The sequence below is a fragment of the Corella eumyota genome, chromosome 7, assembly GCF_963082875.1.
Source record: "Corella eumyota chromosome 7, kaCorEumy4.1, whole genome shotgun sequence".
Lineage (NCBI taxonomy): Eukaryota > Metazoa > Chordata > Ascidiacea > Phlebobranchia > Corellidae > Corella > Corella eumyota.
In genome coordinates, this window is record NC_137496.1 from 4,864,061 (window position 1) to 4,886,848 (window position 22,788).

The 22,788-nt window shown below is 30.7% G+C and overlaps 4 protein-coding genes and 1 long non-coding RNA gene across 5 annotated transcripts; 3 read left to right on the top strand and 2 right to left on the bottom strand.

The window, feature by feature from the left end:
* Nucleotides 1-6: 6 nt before the first annotated feature.
* On the bottom strand, nucleotides 7-866 carry LOC145760054 (vesicle transport protein USE1-like). The gene has a single exon (XM_082573919.1). The coding sequence runs from the start codon at nucleotides 824-826 to the stop codon at nucleotides 377-379; it is 450 nt and encodes a 149-aa protein (XP_082430045.1). The 5' UTR covers nucleotides 827-866; the 3' UTR covers nucleotides 7-376.
* A 1,293-nt stretch (nucleotides 867-2,159) lies between these two features.
* On the top strand, nucleotides 2,160-4,476 carry LOC145760144 (uncharacterized). Its single transcript, XM_082574022.1, has 9 exons — nucleotides 2,160-2,214; nucleotides 2,289-2,374; nucleotides 2,465-2,563; nucleotides 2,667-2,811; nucleotides 3,134-3,316; nucleotides 3,416-3,518; nucleotides 3,676-3,827; nucleotides 3,946-4,121; nucleotides 4,282-4,476. Exons 1-9 carry the CDS (start codon nucleotides 2,160-2,162, stop codon nucleotides 4,474-4,476), a joined length of 1,194 nt encoding a protein of 397 aa, XP_082430148.1.
* Nucleotides 4,477-5,056: 580 nt separating this feature from the next.
* Nucleotides 5,057-6,470, top strand: LOC145759481 (uncharacterized). Its single transcript, XR_014286532.1, has 3 exons — nucleotides 5,057-5,262; nucleotides 5,438-5,509; nucleotides 5,966-6,470. It is a non-coding gene; the product is annotated as an uncharacterized LOC145759481 (long non-coding RNA).
* On the bottom strand, nucleotides 5,971-9,111 carry LOC145759480 (chromodomain Y-like protein). Its single transcript, XM_082573316.1, has 9 exons — nucleotides 8,949-9,111; nucleotides 8,730-8,874; nucleotides 8,507-8,659; nucleotides 8,327-8,418; nucleotides 7,848-8,261; nucleotides 7,578-7,756; nucleotides 7,193-7,403; nucleotides 6,973-7,116; nucleotides 5,971-6,495 (listed from the first exon to the last, which is right to left on the bottom strand). The coding sequence occupies exons 1-9, from the start codon at nucleotides 8,982-8,984 to the stop codon at nucleotides 6,340-6,342; spliced, it is 1,530 nt and encodes a 509-aa protein (XP_082429442.1). The 5' UTR covers nucleotides 8,985-9,111; the 3' UTR covers nucleotides 5,971-6,339.
* Nucleotides 9,112-10,429: 1,318 nt separating this feature from the next.
* LOC145759083 (integrin alpha-8-like) lies at nucleotides 10,430-22,102 on the top strand. The gene is made up of 19 exons (XM_082572824.1): nucleotides 10,430-10,625; nucleotides 10,777-10,880; nucleotides 10,979-11,049; nucleotides 11,227-11,433; nucleotides 12,124-12,310; nucleotides 12,976-13,121; nucleotides 13,413-13,566; nucleotides 13,981-14,112; nucleotides 15,341-15,632; nucleotides 16,095-16,258; nucleotides 16,776-16,912; nucleotides 17,463-17,650; nucleotides 18,076-18,220; nucleotides 18,981-19,129; nucleotides 19,226-19,330; nucleotides 19,457-19,541; nucleotides 20,062-20,283; nucleotides 20,592-20,807; nucleotides 21,337-22,102. Exons 1-19 carry the CDS (start codon nucleotides 10,453-10,455, stop codon nucleotides 21,577-21,579), a joined length of 3,120 nt encoding a protein of 1,039 aa, XP_082428950.1. The 5' UTR covers nucleotides 10,430-10,452; the 3' UTR covers nucleotides 21,580-22,102.
* The last annotated feature ends 686 nt before the right edge of the window (nucleotides 22,103-22,788 follow it).

The following is a 22,788-nucleotide window of genomic DNA, read 5'->3' on the forward strand; positions in this document are numbered from 1 at the left end:
TTTGCTAGAAAATGTAAAGAAGTCAGTATTTTTTACAAAAAAAAAAATTTATATTTTTTTTAACAATCTTTGAACCCAAGGCAAGAAACCAAGATTTCTCAATTTAAAAATGCACCAAAAACCTTCGCAAACCATCACAGGGTCATAATAAAGCTATTATATTAAAAACTATGCAACATCAATTAATTTTTTTCTTTCTGTATGCATTTAATATACATTTAAAATCTTATTGCAAATTATTCAAAATCTTACATTTAAAATACTATTGCAAATTATACAGATTCGGCAATATAAATATTTTTTAAATTTTTTATACAATTTAACCTTATATTGCACAATTAAATATAAAGTTCTTTTTATGATTTTTTACACTTTTTTATTCAATTTTCTTTTTTGGAAAAAATCGTATAAAAAAAATCATAAAAATAAAAGTAGCGCAAACAATCGCTAGAGTTACCCACAACCACCAGTTTGTTCCCTTCTTTAAATGTGACTCTAACCGTTGTGACTCATTTTTTAAATTTTGGATATTATTTCCGACATTTTTTGTCGACTTTTCTATCGTGGCAATATCTTCCTTTATTATTTTCCCCGACACGACTGTATTGTGTTTAAGATTTCGAGCAATCGAAATAATTTCATCCGAAATCTTTTCTTGCCGATCTTCCTGCTCTCTTAACAGAGCATCTGCTTCGCTGCTCGTCATTTGATCCCTGTTTCGTTTCCGTAAATCCGTGTCGCCGTTTTTCGTTGACATGAGTTCTTGTTTCATTTCAGATGCTTTTCTGGAATTTTCCATTTGCTGATGTTTCCTTTTATCATCCATATTTACTGTTTTATACTTTTTTAAACAATTTACATTAATGTCTTCTAAAAATTAAACAATTTAAATTAATGTCTTTTAAAAATTAAAAAATTTAAAATAATGTCTTCTATATCATAAAAATTTATTTTAAAACGTTGTTTTTCAATGCCTACAAATAGTTGTCATTGTAAAATTGATTAATTTAAAGCAAAGTCAAAGGGCAACTTTTTATTTGATTTTACCAATATGACACATAAGTATACAAAAGCACACTATTCTAATATTCCCTAATTAATTTTTTTTGGCTAAGCATTGTCCTCTTTTGCCTTATTTTCTAAAAACGCTATAAAATATCTGAAAGTAATTTTTGGAAGCTCGGCAGTAGAAAAATAACATTTACCCAACTAAATACTAAAATACAAATAAATCTAAATCAGAGTAAATTACATTTTAAAATAACATCAAAAAATATATTTAAACAAGTTTTGGCATTAAAATGTAAACAAAGGGAGTAATCAAAAACCAAATTAAATAAAATCGATAAAAAGAAATTTATGATTTTATTAACCTAGCAATAACTTCTATAAATTACCTTTGTCTAACCCCTACGATTGTACTACTATTGTAAATATTATTTATAAATAAACAAACATATTCAAGAGTAAATGTCTGCTTGTTTACATTTAAATAAAGCGAAAACAAATTTAAAATCAGACAAAAAATCGATGCTAGATAGCTCAGCTGATCCTAGCGAAAGACAATGATGACGTCACGAACGTCGTTTGTTTACATTTCGTAAAAGTGTTTCTAAATAATTGAAGAAAAATTAATAATATTTTAAAATATTAAGTTAAAAAAACAATAAATTAGGACATTTAGTGTCAATAAATAAAATAACATAAAGGAAAAAAATATGTAAGTTTGTTCAATATACAAACCTTCAAATGAAATTATTTTTTTAGTTTAAGACCTTTAAAATAAAATGAAACTGTGATATTGACCAATAAAGCGTTTAAATCATTTTATTACAGTTAAAGCTATTAAATGCTAACGTAAATATATAGAGTTTACACGTTAGTAACTGAATAAACTCACGCCTTTAAGAGCTACACGACTTCTAAAACACAAATTATTTGCAAATAACAACAAAGGCCATTCATTTTGCAAGTAAGTAACGTGTGCAAGTATTTAAGTCATAAACAATGACGTCACGTTTTCTTTAAAACTAACATACTCTACAATATCATAGTCAAAAGCAAGTTTATATTCTTAGCTGTTTATAAAAGTTTTCCGAACACCCGAAATTTTTTAGAACTCATATTATAGACCGTATAGATATTGTAAGGATCAGAAGATGCGTGTTTTAATAGTCATAACGTTACTTTTTGGATGTATTATATTGTGCCAAGGTAAATAATAGAATTTTATTAATAAGGTAAATTATTAATAATTTACTAGTACTAAAATACCTTATTTTTTGTAGGACTCAATTGCTGGGTCTGTAACTCAGCTAGAAGTTATGAGAAATGTGAAACTGAAGGCAGAATGGCTACCTGCTTTTCAAACCAAGTAAACCAATTTAAAAAAAATATTTTACTTAATTAAACTATAACCTAGATATTAGACATTAAACAAAGATTTCTATTTTTGATTTTTTAGAGAGCGTGTGAGACTGTAGTACGGCGAGGTGATGGAGATAGAATGGAAATAACAAAACAATGTAAACAGTCACTTGCTTGCGAAAACAACCAAAAACAGGTAAACCCAATTAAAAAACAATCCAAGGTTTTACAAATGAAAACTTTGTTTAAATAGTACCACTCTAGTGTTTAATAGTAGTTTAATCTATTGCATTTTATAGAATATCATGTCATCAGGCAGTTCACAGCAATGTAACAATGACCAAGTTAACTCGGTTTGCCATTGCTGTTGTTTTGAAGATGGTTGTAGCACAGACGAACTTTGCCAAGGAAACGGAACTGCGATGTTTCAATTTAATAATAACGGTAAAGATAACAAGTTTTTTCTTGAACGGCTACTACTGATTTTTGACAGATTTGTTTAACGCTTGCGACACTACATGAGGTCGAGGGTTCGATCCCTACTGCTCTCATGCTGTAGCGCTCTACACTCCTGCTAAACCAGCACTTTTCTAAACTGTAAAAGGCAACTCGAGACTGGGTCGAGTAACAGTTGTTCATCTATATTTATGTCGAGAAGTCGACCTTCCCACATTTAGGATACAACTAATATGGGCATTTGCTGAACGCTCTTAGCTAATTCTCGAAATCTAAATAGTTTTAAGATATATTTATAATTGAAACACAGGACAATGCGAATCAATTGAAAATTTTCCGCATGGCAATTACAATTGCAACAACGAATTTAATACCGACTCAACGTGCACATTTGAATGTACTGACGAGGAATATTCCATTTATCCAAGTGGTGTTTCGTCGTCAGAATGCCGAAGCAATGGCCGATGGCTACCAGCAAAACCATGTTGTGCACGTAAGTGTTATCTGTATTTAATACTAAGACCACGTCGCGTTTAATTATTCTTATATATAAAAGAAATATCTTCAAATTAACAATTTTAATTTCTCTTAGGCCCATGCCCCAAATATGTGCTTTTGGACTTTGCAACACTAGTTTATAATAAACATGAGGAATCGCAAGCATTATATATCTACATAATGGAAAGAATTGGAAAGTAAGCTTTTGTTTTTTTATATAAATTCTTACCTTAACTAAAAAAATATGCCTTTATTGTTAAAATAGAGGAACTTAAAGACTCCTTAAAATTGTCTAAATAAAACGTTTTGGCTATCATTATTGTATGACATATTTTTTTTATATTTTTGTGTTAGTGATACTGTGGTCGCAGACGACGCAGCCCAATACTCGATGACTTATTTTAGCGGTGACATTATTGAAGATAACGTTGTTTTTTTCAATGACTACAAAACCATGGAAGAGTTGACCGCAGTTACAATAGCAAAGTATCGCCGAATTAACTCAGGTATAACAGTTTAATACTATGCGGTCTGGTTTATTGCCTTACCCAGTAGTTTTGTATAGTCTTTACATCCTTGTTACTCTAACCAACATAAAGTAACATTTTTTGAACATTAATACAGATGATGGCGAGGTTAACACAGGCAAAGCAATCAGATATGCAGTTGATAATATGTTATCGGTTGAAAGGGGGGCTCGAACTGGGCTTGTAGATCAAGTTCTTTCAATATATACAGACACAAATCCGAGTGACGACGCAATAGCAGCTGCTGAATATGCAAGATCAAAGGGCGTACAAGTAATTTTTTTTTAATTTCCCAAAGCCTAAAACATTGAACATAGTTTTAAAAAGGCATTTTTTTCAAATAGGCAAGACTTGTCTTTTATTAGTGAATGAAAACTCAACTTACACTAAAAAGACAAAAGTCACAGTTGGGTTTTAATTGTTATACTTTTAGATATATGTGTTCGAACTTCGAATGCCCGACAGCGACCTAGATAGAGAAATATCACTACAAATAACCGGAGATCCAGACCACGTGTTTGAAGTCAATTTAGCAGACGGTGAGAAAGAAGTTATGCGATTTTTGTTAGATCTTACTGAACATTTTTGCCAAGATCCTTGCAAGCATGTTCTTCACGATCACGAATAAAGTTGTGTTTCAATTTAGCAAATACACGCTTAACAAAACAGTTTTTACGTTTTTAAGCTATTTTCTTACGCAAGTATCTCTTTTAATACTATATAAACTGATGTTACATTACAACACGTTATAATGCTGTTTTATCTGTACTGTTTATACTTTTTGATATAAAATAAAATATTTATACCTAGACGTTACATTTAAACTACCTATTAAATACTGTTTTTAATTAAAATGTTTTATTGTTTTTGGATTATATATTTTAATTATTATTTACTCAAAATATAAATTTCTATAACAGGTCATGGCTGATTGCATAACGTGTTGAAGGTGATAAATGTAAACAAATTTTGAAAAAAATATTTTTAGTGTATATTTAAATCTTCATAACTAAAAAGAAATAATTCAAATCCGCTCTTAGCTTACACTTGTTTAGGTAGCTAAAAATAAAAGTGCCTTTTAGCTGTTTGGTAATCTGTCAGCTGTCAGATTGTTTCAAAATTTTTTATTTTGTAACGGTCAGACTGTCTAACTTTGAACTTACGTAATTTTAATACTTTAACTTTGTCTTTTTAATCTAACAGTCTAAGAAAAACAAGAACGCTCATTTTGTTAACTTATATTGTGTAATTAAATACTAAAATTATAAATATTGTAGAACAAGATTGTTATATATCAGTATTTACAGTTTTTGATTTAAACGAAGTTCAACAAACGCAAATTGAATTGTTTCTCATTAAAATGCATCCAGAATGCAGTGAATTTGCTAAATTAATGTATGACTGCTATGCATCGGTAAGCCATAAGTTTTTAAAGTGATAATGTATGCAAAAAAACAATATTTGTTTTTCCTTAGTTTGTGTTATCATAAAACACTATAAATTCAGTTAAACAACAAACCCACTAATTGTTTTACCAGACAGACAGAACGTTTTTAATTTAAAACAACTAATTTTTTGTTATTTTACAGCACCCTTTGAAAAAATTTCTAGGACATTGTACTTCTGCCGAGCTTACCTTTATGGAGTGTAATAGAAGAGAGGTAAATATAATTTTTTACAAAGTATTAACTTGCTTTATTAATATACAGTATTTGTTAATACTCTAATTCAAAATTAAACACTACCCAACACTTGCATAACCAGCAACGGGATGTAGCAGTCGGAACACTTGCTACACTACATGAGATCATGGGTTTGATTCCTTCTGGTCTCATGCTGTGGTGTCTTTAAGTAAGATGCTTTAAATGTTATGAACTATTGCTAAACCAGCACTTAATCAGTAGCGTAAATATCTGGCAATTAAATTTTATAATATCCTAAACTGCCAAAGACAACTCAAGACTGGGTTGAAGTAACTGATGTTACGCTATCTTTAGCTCATAAGGTTGACCGTTTTACGTTGAGGATAAATAAATGTAAACAAAAAAATAGTTTACGCTTAGACATTTTTTTTTTTCTGTATAATATACCAAATTGTCTGTATCTTTTGTTTCTAGAGAAATCGCAAAAGGAAAGAAAATAATGAAAAGGCGGAAATAAACTTAAAAAATAGGGAAAAACTTAACAAAGAATATCAAAGTTTTAAAAAAGCATATTTAGAAAAAAAGGCTAGCGAGTAGTCGCTTTGCCTTTGTAAATTTTTATTTTCTTACAATATATATATTTTTTTTGAACGTTTTTAAATCATCGAAATAAAAGCATATGTTAAAACCAAGTCTAACTCATATATATAATATATGCTATACACAAAGTGTATAAAATCTATTTTAAAAAACCAGTAAAATTTAACTATATATTGGTGCTATGCTTACTATACCAATAAGCCTAAAATTTATTTAACATTTTTATATTATGTTAAAAAAATAACATTTCAGCCATACCAATGTAACTTAAGAAATTGTTTAATAGTGTCTACAGCCCCTTGTTTAGACAATGACTCCATTAACTGTTTTGTTTCACAATAATTTGAATGTTTTAATTTTGTAACATTTGGAAATTTAATTAAAGACTTGCTTGTTTCTAAAGCCTAAAAAAAGTACAGCAAATGTATTTTATATTATTTGTGATATTAGTTACATACATGTTTTATGTTATTTTAAATTTATATATATTTATCTTCGATGTGGGAATGCCGACTTAACCCCCAAAACATGGGGTACCATCTATTACTCTGTCCTAGTCTTGAGTTTTCTTTGACAGACTTGGATACTATTTGCGGAAACATAAGAATGTATTATTTATAGCACTTATCAAGGATTCTACAACATGGAAGCAGTAGGAATCAAACTCACGACCTTATGTGGTAAACCTTAAGTTTCATTTGACAGATTGTGATATCAATGTTTATGCTGCCCGATAAATTAAACTTTAAATCTATTGTCTTGGCAGAAGTGTTAGCACCTTAATTAAAGTTTCTTTATTATGAAAGCAGTGGGAATTGAACCCAGGACTGTGCCATGCTTAAGTTTGATACCCATTTTCGGTCATAACATTATTAAAATACCTCACAAGGCTGGTTTGCAGATTTACAAATCAGAGACAGAGCATTGGTTTGTAAGTTATCATGCATAAAAACTTCAGTAACGAATCCCCTCTCCTTAGCTTGGTAAGCAGTTAACTTGCTTGCATTAAGTAACATATTGTTAGCCTAAATAACAAATGTATTAGAAAGAAAAATATATTTCTAACAAGGTATCAATATTAAATGGATAGTATACTCTTACTACAGATTTGCCTAATATTTCAGGAAACAAAATAGAGGAACAGCCGTCTGGCATTAATCCCATTTCCACATAAGGAGTCCAAAATACTGCTCGTTCTGAACAATACACAGTATCAAAATGGGACAACATTGAACACCCAAGACCAACGCAAGGCCCTTGTACAATTGCAACCAATATTTTTGGGAAATCTATAAGCTTGTTTATAAAATTTCTAAACATAACAAAAGTTTGACCATTATTATTGCTTTTTGTTGAGAACGTTTGAAAACGCGCTTATATAAATCGTTCAATATTACCAAGTAGCTTCAAAATTTGTTTAAAAACTGCCAAGAAATTTGCAATTCGTCTTTAGAACATATAACTACTTTAAACTAAATCCTTTCACCTTATTGCCTCAGCCAAATTTCGTGCCGTTTCTTCACAAATCGGAGACGACGAAAGCAGGTCAACGACAGCTTGAAGATCGAATCCAAGACAAAAAATTGGCCCAACGGATCGCAATAAAGCTGTCGTGCACTTGCTCGATACAACTGCATCCAAAGCTCTAGAAATTTCCAACAAAAACTGAAACAATATAATCGTATATGTCAGTATTTAAAACGAAAACCTTCCTAATACTTCAATTGGATTTTAAAATGTCGGATATACTACTAACTCTAGGTGTTAACGCGTTCCCTCTTGTTGTGTTCGCAAATATTATTTCTACGTAGTCTGGATTCCACGAAAGGTACAAGAATCTTTGCTGTCGAATGCTTCCTGGAATAAGTGGTTTCTTTCGAGGTTTCGTCGCAGGCATGTTTTTCGTACTTTCCGTCTCACTAGTATTCTTATGACTTACTGTAGAGATTACGTCCACGTTCAAGTAGTCGTGGTCTAGAACAACATCCTTGACTTGCGAATTTTTAGACTCCAACCAGTTTTCCACAATATTTTTTTTAGTTCCTACAGTAAATATTTTCTGAAGAGAAGCTTTTTGTATAGGTTTTACCACGCGAGGAGTAATTCTTGCTTGGGTTGGTTTGGTTATAGCTTTTACGGGGCCGCTTCTTAAGGTGATCGGCCGGGCAGTCTAAAGAAATAACAAAACGGTTAAAAATATGTCTGTTAAATGTTTGATCGGTATAGTTGGTTTACCTTTGCAACATATGTACGTAACGAGTTGACTCTAGTTGTAGACGGAGTTGGACTAGCTATGGGAATCAGTCTTCGGACGGATACTACAGGAGCTAAATGTAAAAATGTTTACAAAATGGAATCAATGACATAAGTTGTTTTAATTTCACATTTGCTTAATTTATTTTACTCGCAACTCACATTTAGCTTGAGTAGTAGTGATGCGCGACTCACTCAGGGGTACTTGAAACGTCTTCTGAGGCGTCGTGAAATCTTTACTCGGCGAGGTGTTCTTATTGTAGAATTTGTCCGGGTCAATTCGCGAGATTCCGTGCTTTCGTAATCTTTGTTGAACTATACATAACAGAATGTAACACATCGAATTCGCGCAAAAACGTATATGTGATTCCTTCACGCGACTTACCATAGTTATACTCTTTGATTTTGTTTTGACAACTTGTTAGGTTAGTATAAGGTTCCCAAGTGTCGTGTTCCTTTAAAAACCCTTTCCATCTTACTAAATACTGCATTTTTCCCTTTCTCCGTCTTTTTCCAATGACCTTTTCTACCTATAAAATATGTATTTTTAGATGCATTTAAGGTATGCGACTCTAAGGATACAATTGTCTCCTAAATCCCGTACCTCGTATTCTGTATCGCTGTCCGTTTCGCTCTCCATAAGTGCAATTTAAAACGAAAATGGCAATATTTAGTTAAGATGTAGCTGATACTTTTAAAAGATCTTAAAAAAATAAAAATTACAAAATGATTTCTCTACACAATCAAAGGACGGTGGGCGTTATGATATCCAAAGAAGGCTCAAAATATTTTGCGCACAAAGGTTGTTTATGCTTAAATAGTAGAATACCTATTTTGTATTAAGTAACACAGAGTCTGTTTTCTACTATGTGTTATTGTCGGAAGTAGGCACGCTAAATCTACTCGCCTTTATTTACCTAACACAGCCCTGTTTTTTTCTAAGAATCTAACTGCGCTAAGAAAAACAGTACGTCACTAATAAAACACCAAATTTTACCCACACACCTCGGTATTACATTGTAAGTACAACACTCCTTAACTGTTTACCATGTTGGCTATCTATTCTATGTTCATTATCAGTGAAATGTGGTAGGCTGCCGGATATAAATGGAGGATAAACGGGTTCAGTTTCCGTTCCCTATTTATCGAATTCTACATTTCAAATGAATTATATACTAATTTTATTATATTAACTGTAATTTGTTAAAAATTAACCTAAAGTTTAAAAAGCGGAACCCTTCTTGAGGTACCGATACTGCGGCACCGCATAAGCACCGTTTGGTCAGTTCTTTATGTCTGTTTTTTAGCGTATGCCCTTGTTGTGTTTATACAAAACTTACGTTTATTATTTATAAATTTTTCTAATAGCTATTTAAATGCATTTCACGTCTCTTAAATAAAAACCTTGGCTACATTTTAAGGTTTTTCTTTTTCCCTCCCCTACTTTACCTAGACTCATACCGTCAAGCTTGACTAGCTGGCAATGTCGTCCAAACAAAACAACCCAAAATATTTTGAAGCTTTAAACACACACTGGTTCAAAAAATTATACTACATCTATAGATATTTTCAACTATTTTCAATTAAATGCACAAGATTAAATTTTTAATGATATATTTATTATTGTAATAAGTTTTTATAATAATTAAATGTGAATTAAACGAGTATTGTTATTTCGTGGTTTGGTCGATAAGTCGACTACCTTATTTGGCTTCGTTAGCCAGGGGCTGTCCCTATTTGAAGTAAGGAGAAAGTAGCTTGCTTACTTATCTATTATTGACTTATTGGGTGTTGAGTATTAAGCACTCAGACGGGTATGTGCTAGCAGTAAAGCTACTCGTGTGTTGTATACCTTAAGACTGTATAGTTAAGAGAATAATTCTTAACATAAATTAACTATTTTGCAGATAGTGCAAAGGATAAGGCTGACTTATTAACGTTAAACTGACAATTAGCAGATTAGAACAAATATGAAATCAAATTTAAATTTGCAGGTTGCTAAGTTTTACAGTAAGACAATTAAATGAAGACAAAGGTATACCCCACTAAGCATATTATGTAATTACCCATTATATTTAGTCATACAATAAGTTTGTAGGAAAATTAAAATGATCTTGTCTTGGAAACTATGTAATTTACTAATTTTGATATTATCGATATTTATTGAAAATTCGCTTGGGTTTAATTTGGATTGGAAATACTCAACATTTTATAAAGCACCTCAGAAAAAATCGTTTTTTGGATATTCTGTGGATTTATTCAGCTCACCTACAGAATCTTGGTATTTAACTTATAAAGAAACATGTAATTTTTATTTAAAATATGCCCAAGTTTTTAGTTTACCTATTAAATAAAATTTGCAAATAAATATTTAAATCTTTTTCCTTTTTAACCATAAAAATATTTGTATACCTATTTATTCTTTTATAAAGGGTTGTAGTCGGGGCACCTAAAGCAAATGTGAATGGGGAAATTTACAGATGTCCATACCCACCTGTAGATAATGAGGGCTGTCAACTAATTCAATTTTTTAAAGGTAGGATACAGTACCAAACTAATTACAAATTTTTAAAGGAAAATATTCAATTGCAAACAAAAAAAACCTTATTAAATTTTTTTCCATTAAAATTTTAGAACATGCAAATACAAATGTTAAAGAAATGCTAGGAGCTACATTGGTGATGGGACTGGACAAAAAACTATTAGTAATTTAATATTTTTTAATTTAACAAAAATTCAAAACTAATTTATTCTTTTTAAAATTAACAATAAATTACTTAATTATTTTTTAAATTCTTTTAAAATGTTTTATTGTCCGTTTTAGAATTTTGGGTGTTTTATATTAAATTCTCCAGATTTGTTTAGTTCAATTTTAAATTTAGACTTGTGCGCCACAATTCACAAACCGAGCTCAAGCTGACGGAATCACGTATTTCGATCTGATCGGAACCTGTTACTACATTACTGATTTCACTCGTTCGAAACCACTAACCTACAGATATACTCCTTGCATTGATACCGCAAGCTCTTATCATTATGGGAGGGATTACAGTTACTGCCAAGCTGGCTTCAGTGCAGCATTTTCAAAGGTAATATCTGGTTTTGGTTATATCTCTTTTTTAATATTTGTTTATCTTCAATATGGAAAAGTCGACCTCACAACCTAAACATATAGTGACATTTGTTACCTCGACCCAGTCTTGAGTTGCCTTTAGCAGTTTGGGATATATATCAATGATAAACCTGCTGATTAAGTCTATAAATACATATAGAATCCACCAAGCTCCATTATATATAGATTTGCATTACAGTAATGGGACTATTGTTAATAATTCTAAATTGGGAATTAATAGATGTAGATAAAATATAAATCTATTTTATTTCTTTTACAAATTAATTTTTTTATTCTCTTTTTAGATTTAAGAACAGCAGTAAGGAATTATATATATATATTTTTAAATTTATTTTAATTTTGTTTTTATTATTTTTTGGAATGTCAATTATTATTTTGCCTGTTTTTTAAATCTAATTTAAATAAAGATCTTTTCGTTTTTGTTTATTTTTTTTTCGTTTCAAGCATTTTACTAAATAAGTAATAATAATTTTAAACCATTATTAATACTATTATTACAATAATATTATAAATTGTCAAATGGCATTAAATACTCATAAGATAAAGTAAAAAGTGTTCAACAAAAAAATTCTTATACTTCTAATCAACAAAAAAATTCTGTACTTCTAAAAAGAAAATTTACATTCCTTTTTTGAATATTTTAAAGGACAAAACAAAAGTATTGCTAGGAGCAGCGGGCACCTATTATGGACAGGGTTCAATTATGCTTATCACCGATTTGGCTCAAAATATATCAAGCCCACCTATCCATACTGGAGAGTATGAGCCCAAAATACCACCTGGCTGGGCAAAAGAAGATTATTATCGGCAAACCTACGATACCAACTACATGGGTAAATATTTTGATCAAAAAATTTAAAAACTTGTTAAAAAAATTTGAGATTCATGTCATATTACCAAAAACATTTTCTCGATGCCAAAGTTTTTTTTTTTGACAATATGACATTTTTTTACTTACCCCGCCTTACCCTTGCCCCTATTTCAGTGAAAGGTCTTTCGATTTCTAATAAAATGTCGTTTTCGAAATTTAGGTTTTCAGGAATATGTCAATTCCAGTTTTAGTTTTTAGTAAAATGATAGGTTACCTAATTGTAGTGAGGCTCTTTTTAAATTTAATTTTTAAATTATTTGTTTTTATTTGCTGTTCTGCAAAACTTATTTTGTTATTTAAAAGTTTGGAATTTTGTTGCTGAAACAGTTGAGAACCTCCCAACTCCCTTTTTCTTATTAAGCCTATATTTATCTTACTACTAACTGTGTTGGTAACATATTAATCCATCATTCTATACTTTCTTATTCAGAATTTTCTTATACCATGCTGCTAGTTATTTTCTTTTTTGCTATTTTGATAGGTAACTTCTGTTACTTAGCTATACCCAACCAAACCCTTTACAAAGGCTATGCTACCTATCTATAAAAAATGTAGTTTTTTATAATACTGAACAGAAAATTTTTAGCCCCAAAAAAATAAATTAATTTTTTTGTTTGAATTTTTTAGGTTATACTGTGGCGATGGGTACTACTGGAAGTAACAGTCTTATTTTAGCCACAAGCGCACCTAGACGATTGGGGCTTAACTTTTTGGGTGATGTCACTGTTTATGACGATAAAATGGTCGTTCTGGCTAATTTTACTGGAAGACAAGTAAGAAAACTATAAATACATTTATTTATTTTTAATAAGGCAGTTCTATCTTTGCCTTGAGTTGTCTGTGCTAGTTTTAGGTGTATATTATTAACATAATAATTGGTTTTAACCATGTCAGATTTAAGCATACAGCATCTTAATCCAAGGCGCTTTGCCATAGAAACGGTAGGAATCGAACCTAGGACCTTATGTGGTGCTGCTTAGGCCTGTAAAGAAGTTCAGTTATGTTAAAATATTTTATTTACCAACAATTTATTTTTATAAATTTTCCATTAAATTAATTTTTAGATAGGCGAATACTTCGGCCATGGTTTAGAAATTGTGGATGTGAACAACGATGGTTTAGATGATTTGTTGATTGGATCTCCACTATTTACCGACTACAGTGGGTCCAAGAAAAGAGCCGACCACGGGCGAATTTATATTTATTATCAACAGCCAGGTAAGAAAATGATAAAAAGCAGTGTTTTTTTGTAATTTTGAAAAGTTTTGTAAAACTAACATTGGCCTAGGTATAGTGTTACCTAAGTTCTTGTTTCAGAAAATGTTATTCTTTGTTTGTTGTAATTAATTAGTAACGGTAACGGAACGTTACATGTTTTTTTTCATTTACCTAAACAATTTTAAGAAATTGATATATTGTTAAACGAACTACTATCGTTAAACTACGTTCATTTTTTAGATAACTTTACCTATTATGATACTTTCTAAAAAATGGATTTTAAAGAGTTAAGTTAATTTTAAAATTTGGCTAAGTTTTGTCTTTTTTACATAAGAGAGTGATGACATTCCTAATTACTTTAAATTTCAAGATTTCTAACAATTTCTTGTTATTTTAAAAATAATTTTTTATTAGGGGTCGAAGTTTCGAACCCTGATCCTCACCTCATGTTTTCCGAGCCCCAAATAATTGACGGAAATATCACTTTGGGGAGATTTGGTAACACCATCGCAGCGATCGGAGATATCAATGATGATGGGTATCAAGGTAAGCAAATTAATATATAAAAAATTTAGCCATTTTGTTAATATTGGAACTTAATAAATGGTATATATATATGTGTGTGTGTGTGTGTAGCCTATGCTTAATTTAAAGGGCTTTGAAATATAAAAAAACTGCCATTTGTGGTGCGCAGGTAAATTATCGCAACAAATATCAGTTGTAAGTTGCAACCATTTGGCAACAATTAAAATATAGCCTATGAGGCGGGCAATCGACTAGTCATTAAAAATATATATAGTCTATTTTTTGAAAATTAAACTCATGTTGTTTTTCAATATAATTTATCTATTTCAATCGTCTAAAAGCTGTAGTTAAGAGATTTCTATGTCAGATCTTGCATCAGTTAGGGAAATAAACCCTAACTGATTTCATGCATCATATGCTAAAGTAATAAATAATTTATTATATAATATGTGTTTAGTACATTAATGTATCTGCTACAATGTATTACATTTTTTAGCTAGGGTGTAACAATATAAATAAAATGGGTATTTCTCATTTCACAATGGTAGTGAATCATATTAAAAAACAGATATTGCCTAAAAGTGATGTCACTTTATTAGTAGACACTTATATGTAAGGAGAATGTTCTATGTATGTATGTATTTTTGTGATGATTCAAGTGTATTGTAGTTTGTAGGTAAATCACAAAATATTCCAAAAATCTCTAAATTTTTACAATATTTGTAGACCTAAAAAAACCTTAATGGCATAATAAGTCATGCCATTAAAATTGTAAAAATTTTCCTAATTTCTTAAGCTATGAAATTCATAAATAACATAAATAAATGGCATAGTATGATTCTATCCTATAAGCCTTTAAAATATAAGACATCTGTTTTTGGTGAAAAAAGGGCTATCCTTACATTAGTTATCCTAATATTAATAGAGCCTTTAAAATTTGAATATCAGTAATTTTTATCTACTTATGAGTGGATGGCATTTTTTAACTACAATCTCTCCTGCTAAATAAATATCAACATCGGGCTGGCTTGTTAGTGAGTTTAAGCCTGTGTTTTACTACCTAAGCAAACATTGCCGATTTTCAGCAATGAATGGAACACTTTGTACTAGATAGCAAAAAAAATAATAAATTTTTAAAATGTAAAAAAATGTTAAAAAAGTGGGGTTTAAATTTTTTTTCAAATTAATTGGTCAAATTCGAAAATTCAAATCCGAAAAAACAAAATTTAAACTTTTTGATTTTTTGTAGATATTCTTGTCTCTGCGCCTTACGTGAGAAAAACAAAAGAAGAGTCGAGCCATTTTATCGACGGAAATCGCTACGGCGCCCTCTACTTGTTTAATGGGGGAGAGGAGGGACTTTCCCCACACCCCTCCCAAGTTATTTATGGGTACGACCTCGAGAAAACAGGAAATTTTACAAGCGGGCAAAAATTGAGGGGGCTCGGATACTCGATAAAGGGGAACAAGGACTTAGATAACAACGGTTACCCAGATATTGTTGCCGGGGGTTATTTAGGGGACCAAGCTGTCTTTATCAGGTTTGTAAAATAAATAATTTAATATCAGTGACCCCCTGCTGTCAGTGACTACATAATTCCTAACTGTAAGCGCATTAAAAGTTAAATCAAACAAGGAAATTTAAAGTAAGCTGCCCACAGTACTTACTAAATTATTCATAAAGCTGAAACTAAATTGTTTTAGAACTGACCTTATTATGTTAAATTCATTCTAAATTTTAAGTCTCTTGGATTGTAATCCATATATATTGGGGCTTAGTGGACAATATGTAAATGTGTGTAAAATTTATAGGCCACAGATAAAACTGTCATTTGTGGTGCATGGGTAAATTATTACATGTAAAATATTGGTAAGAATTGTGCCCATATTATGACAATTAAAATTCTAATCATAGGGTGGACTATGAAATAGTAGCTCCGAAAAATCTAATTTTTTATTGAATTTTATATCGATATTCAACTTTCTTTCTTTATAATTTTCAGGGCAAGGCCGATAGTGCGGTTAGAGGTAGATCTAAAAATCAACCCAAACAAAGTGGATCTTGAGACGTTCGCTTGCGAGCTACCATCCAAACAAATGTCTGCTTGTTTTTATATTGATACTTGTATAACTTTTACTGGCAACGCTAAACTGCCTTCCTCTATAAGTAAGTTTTGTAAATAAAATTTGTTATGTTAAAACTAATAACATCTTTTAGAGTTTTTTCTTGTATATATCTTTATCCTTGATGTGGGAAGGTTGAATGCATGAACTAAACATAAAGTAACATCAGTTACTCTGACCCAGTCTTAAGTTGCTTTTAGCAGTTTCGGACATTATATAGAAATAATTGCCTAATAATTACGCTGCTGATTAATTACTGGCTCAGCAGAAGTTTATAGCGCCTTACTCAAAAACGCTACTGCATAAGAGCAGTGAGGATTGAACCCACGACCTCATGGTGGTGTAGCAAGTGTTTTTACCACTACACCACGCCGCCCAGTTGGTTTAAGATATGTAAAAAAATTTATCTTAAAGTTTATAAAAATCTTCTTAGAGAAAGAAAGTCAGTAGCTAGTAGGTACAAAATATCTTTAGCGTTAGATGTGCTAAGGCTAGCATTATCTCGTAAAAAATACGGGTACATTAAATTATTTTTTTAAATTAAATTATTTTTTGGATAGAAATGAGTTACCAATATGATGTAGACTCTAGTATGTCAGAAGACCACAAACGAGTTTATTTGTTAAACCCTGGACCTAAAAACATAACTTTGCTGGCTGGAAAAATGGACTGTTTTAAAGAAACGGCATACATGAAGGTAAATACTTAGTTTGTATAAATTTAAATTAAATTTTGAATTTTTGTGATGACATTTTTTAACTGACTGAAATAATTTGGTTTAAATTAGACAAGCACCAACCTTACAGCTGGTTTTAAACCATTTGGCCAATTACTAAAACACTTGTCATAATATGGTTGCAAACCAGTTTTAGGTACCGCAAATATTTTTTTGTTTTATAGGCGAAAAATTGTTTTAGTTTTCAAGCCATATAAGTAAGACATATAAGGACATGTTCAAGCCATATAAGGACATGTCTTATATCTATTAGGCTTTAATATATAAAGAAGTTGCCAGTATAATCGTGCTAATATTTGGCAATCCGTACTTACTTTCAGTAACCCTAATTTCTAGTAAGGGTAGACCTGTTTCTGGATTGACTGTCAAACATTTATAGATGACTACAAAGTCTACATAAAGCTATAAACCTTAACACTTTACCATACAGCCAAACTTAAAAGTTATATACTAAAGCTAAATATAAAAATTCAAATATTTACCTTAAGTTTTTTTTAAATTTTTCTTCCAGAGTAACATGCAAGACAAGCTATCCGACATTGCTGTCACAGTGGATTATTGGTTGAGGGAAGAAAACAAACCAATGGAACCAATATTGGACCAGTTGGCAGGCACCAGTACAACCACCGTAGCTGAGATTTACAAGGATTGTGGAGCAGATGAAATTTGTATTCCGGAATTAAGAATCGTGGCTGATATGTAAAAAAAATTTGTTTATTTACAAAAAGCAAAATAATTTGTAAAAGTCTAATAAACTATGTTTTAAAAAAAATATTGTATGGTCAGAATACTTGTCTTAAGCACATGAGGTCCTTGGTTCGTTTCCCTACTTCCATGCTGTAGCTCCCTTAAGTAAGGCGCTATAAACAGCATAAACTCCTGCTGAGCAACATTTATTCAGTAGTTTAATTATCGGGCAGTCATAATCTATAATATTCCAAACTGCCAAAGTTAACTCGAGACTGGGTCAAGCTAACTAATGTTACTCTATGTTTAGGTCGTGAAGTAGACCTTACCACATTGTGAATAAGTGTATATAAAAAACTCTTTTTCTTAATTTTTTGAAACCAATTTGTTTTTAAAATTACAACTCAATTTTTAAACTTTTGCATTTTATGCTGTAGGAAACCTAGTGTAGCACTAGTTGGAAGATACACAGAAGTTATGATGAATGCGATAGTTACAAATAACGGTGACAATGCATATCTTACCATTTTGAACGTTGCCTATCCACATAACACTGCATTTGTTGGGCTCGACAATCCACAGGTATATTGTGTTACATTTCTAATTTTTAGTGTAAAGAATGTAAAAAGTCTGAAATAATAAAAAAAATTCTGAAAATGATATTGTGGCCCACTTTTTTATATTTATTTATTTTCCATGTGGGAAGGTCGACTTTATGGCCTTAACGTAGAGTAACATCAGTTACTCCAGTCCAGGTTCAAGTTGCCTTTGGCGGCTAAGGATTTTATAGATTGTAATTGTCTCATAATTAAGCTGCTAATTAAGTATTGGCTTAGCAGAAGTTCATACCAGATATAACACCTTACTAAAAAGTGATACAGCATAAGAGCAGTGGGGATTAAACCAAGGACCTCATGTAGTGAAGTTTTATGACCACTACACCTTGCTGCCACTTAAAAAACATTATTTTCTTTTATATGCTTCATTCTTTTTTTGGATATATATATCTTTATCCCCGATGTGGAAAAGTCAAATGTGCGACATAAACATAGAGTAACTTCAGTTATTCCTACCCAGTCTCGAGTTGCCTGTGGCAGTTTGGGATATTATAGATTATATTTGCCCGATAATTATGCTGCTGATTAAGTGCTGGCTCAGCAGGAGTTGGTACCGTTTATAGCGCCTTACTCAAGGGCGCTACAGCATGAGTTCAGTGGGGATTGAACCCACGACCTCATGTGTGGTTTTATATGCTACATTGCATATACAAAGTATGTCAGCTGCAATAAATATTATTATGAGAGTGACAAAGTTTTAATCATGATTACAATGAAATTTTTAGACCTCAGGGACCTTAATTTCCTGCACTGATAAAGACCATTACATTCGTTGTCAAGTCGGTAACCCAATGAAACGCGACACTAAAGTTGAGGTCAACATCAAGTTTGGAGTTCATGACCTTTTAGGCAACGTGTCAAAGTTAGAGTTTAGGTAAGTAAAATTTGATGGTTGGCAAAAAAAAAAAAAAAAAATTTAATTTGTTAATTTTTTTTTGCAAAATTAATGATTATTTTTTGTACATTTCAGTGCCTTTGCAAACTGTAGTAATGAACTTAATAATCAAAGTAACACAGTTTCAAAATATGTTACAATCGAAGTAGAGGCAGATATTCACATTTACAACATATCAACGTAAGTATAAACATAAACCCCCTCCAAAAATTTATTTGGAGGGTTAATTGATAAATGCTTCAGTATATATTGTTATAATATATTTCTAAAAAAATTAATTATATAAATATTTTATTTAATTATTAGGCCTTCTATTATATCATTGGATAAAATATCGGAAAGTGAGGCTAAGAATAATTCAGGGTCAAGGGAAGTAATGCACACATATGAGGTTTGTACAAAAATACAGAAAAAATTATAAAAGTTTATAAATCTTTTTGCCAAATTTAAAAAAAATAATAATTTTAAAAAGATCATACCATTTATACTAATTTTTGGTTGCATACTAAAGTATACTACTAACTACTAATAGCATACTGAAGAATACTTATTGCATACTAACTACTAGTTGCATACAAAGGAATACTACTCATTTAATACTAAAGTGCATACTAATTGCATACCAAACACAGGTAGCAAACTATGGAATACTACCAATTGAATACTACAGAGCATACGTATTGCATACTAACTACCAGTTGCATATTAAGAAATACTGCTAATTAAATACTATAAAGCATACTTATTGCATACCAAATACTAGTTGTATACTAAAGAATACTACTAATTATATACCACAGAGTATAACTGTTACATACCATCTACTTGTTGCATACTAAGAAATACTAAAAAGCATACTAATTGCTTACTTATATTTATTTGTTTTTTCATAATTTTCAACCTTTTTTTAGATCACTAACGCCGGGCCTGCTACCATAACTTCAGCCCGCATATCACTTTTCTGGCCTTTAAAAACTGCCGAGGGTAATTTTCTGCTGCCATTGTCGGAAGTAATGGTACCGAACAGTGATGTGCGATGTCATTATACCCATATCATTAATGCAAGTGTTGCTAATCCTGACTATGTGCTCGTGCCTTCGAAAAACTCCAATGATGGGAAAAACAATTACTATGTATGTATAGTTTAATTCAGCTTTGTGTATCAAAAAATGCATTTTTTATTTTTTTAAATTGTCGTATAAATCAAAATCCTAGTTTACATTTACAACCTTTTTTTATATCCCCTTAAGAAAATACGTTTTTTATACTTTTATCGGAAAGGATGTAATATTTGAATGTGTTTAAGCTATCTGTAAATGCCAAGCTCAAGGGCAAATAGTGTGGGTTTGGCCTGACTCAAACCTGAAACCTTTCGGCTTGCAGTCTGACGCTATGGTCGCTATACCACACTTTACACTTAAAACTTTTTATCGACCAACAGAACTGTCTATCTGGCGCCTTATGTGAGATGATGAATTGCGACATCCAGGAGCTTGCTCCAAAACAAGATGTCGTGATAGTGATGAAGGCAAAACTCATGTTAGCACCTCTTCTACAAAGCGCACAAGATTCCATTATTTCTTCCAGCCTAGAATTTCAAGCATTACAATTTCCCTATGCAATTAACAGGGGGCCAGGTCCCATTGTAAAATCAGAGGTAAATTAATTAATTTTGTAATAAATCAGTATATATTATGAAGCTTAGTGGACTATATATATATATGTATGTATGTCCAATTTATAAGCATACAGAATATAAAGAACTGTCGTTTGTGTTGCGCTGGTAAATTATTGCGTAAAAATATTAGTTGAGAGCTGCGGCCATATTATCACAATTAAAATGTTGTCTGAAGCCTGGGCTATCGATTAGTTATTTTAATGGAGAAAGGTAAACTTTATATTCAAAATAAGCCCTTATTTAGCCATTTTTCTTTTTTCTCATAGCAACAAATATTTGTCCAAGTACCTTAAACACTTTTTTTGGTATTTAAGGTTTGTATGTTGGACATAATACTTTGTTTATTGCACTTACCTATAAATTTGACCTATGCCTGTTTACTAAATTTAGTGATATATTGGACATATACTTTGACTTACTAGTAAAGGTTATATTGTCTTTTAACAAAATGCTGATTGTGCTTAAGGATAGTATTTAAATTTTTTTTTTATTATGAAAATTTTTTTAGGTAAACACATTTGCTGCATATTCTCCAACGTCAGAAGCGACCGAAATCCAGTGGTGGATCATCGCTGTTTCCGTGGGAGCAGGAGTCCTCTTCCTTATTATCATTATCTTAGTGCTCTGGAAGTGCGGGTTCTTCAAGAGGAAAACTCCTCCTAATAAAGAAGAAGACATCGCTCAGAGGCAAGCTCTCACTCAGGAAGAGCCTGACGAGATGCAACAAGAAGTGGAAAAACATCTCCAGTGAGGTCCTCCGGAAGATTAAATTCTATTTCAAGTTGTTTTTTGTTATTTTGAATAGGTTGACAAATGTGCGAAGATTTAAAAACAACTTTGTAATTTTTTTCTGAATATTCAGGGCCAAAATGTTTTAAAGGGTCGGATTTTAATTGTTTGTACTCTTTTTATGTAAATTTGTTCGTATTTTTAATATTTTAAAAAGTGTTTTAAAAATTCCTGCGGCCAAGTCTTTTTTATTTCAATCCTTAAAATCAAACGACTAGATTTTATTTTTTTAACAAGTTTTATTTTATAAAAAAAGGTTGAATGTGCTATTTTATGATATTATGTGAATTAACTTGTAATATGTTAAGAACATTTAAAGAACAAATAATTATTTTTTAAAATTTTTACTAAAATTACTCGAAACCTTTTTTGCCAAATCGAAAAAAAAAAATTTTTTTTTGCTTTTACTGTTTTTCTACGCAAGTACATTTGCCCAATTTCGTTTTGCAGACTAGTTTTAGCTTAAGTTTTAATGCAGTTCTTCCTTTAGATTTTTATACCGAAAAGTGTATAAAAAAATGTTTTTTGGAGAAATATTATTGTGTGTTTTGAATTTTTATTATATTTTTTTCTTAATTATTTTTAAAAGTTTGTTTTGTGAATTAATTAAAATTTAATAAGTTTATTTAATACTTAAATTAAAATAGATTTATCACTTAAAATGGTACAAAACTTTTAGGATCTCTAAATAAGTTGCTATTCATATATTTCTGTGTCTTGCTCAAAATTGTGTCTTGCTCAAAATCTTTTTTTTTTTTCAATTCAAATTTTATAATTGTTTTATATTCTAACGTAGTAAATTTTTTTATAATTACCAATGTGTTTAATTCTAACATAATATAATACTAACGATTAGTATAAAAAATAACAAAATTTTTTTCTAAAAAAACTGCCGTTTGTGGTGCACAAAAAATTATTATTGGCAAATATTAATTGCAACGACATAACAATAATTAAATGCAGTCTGTAAAAAGACCACGGCATAATTTAACTTAAAACAAGCAAAAATGGGCCATTCACAAAACTTGTGAATAATTTTAACATTTTTTTTTGTTAATATTTTTTTTTTGAAAAAATTTGCTATTTCGAAATTGTTTCTATTAGTACATTCATTACTGCCTTGTGTCTGGCGCCCACTTTTTATACAAATATATCAACACTCAAATAAAAA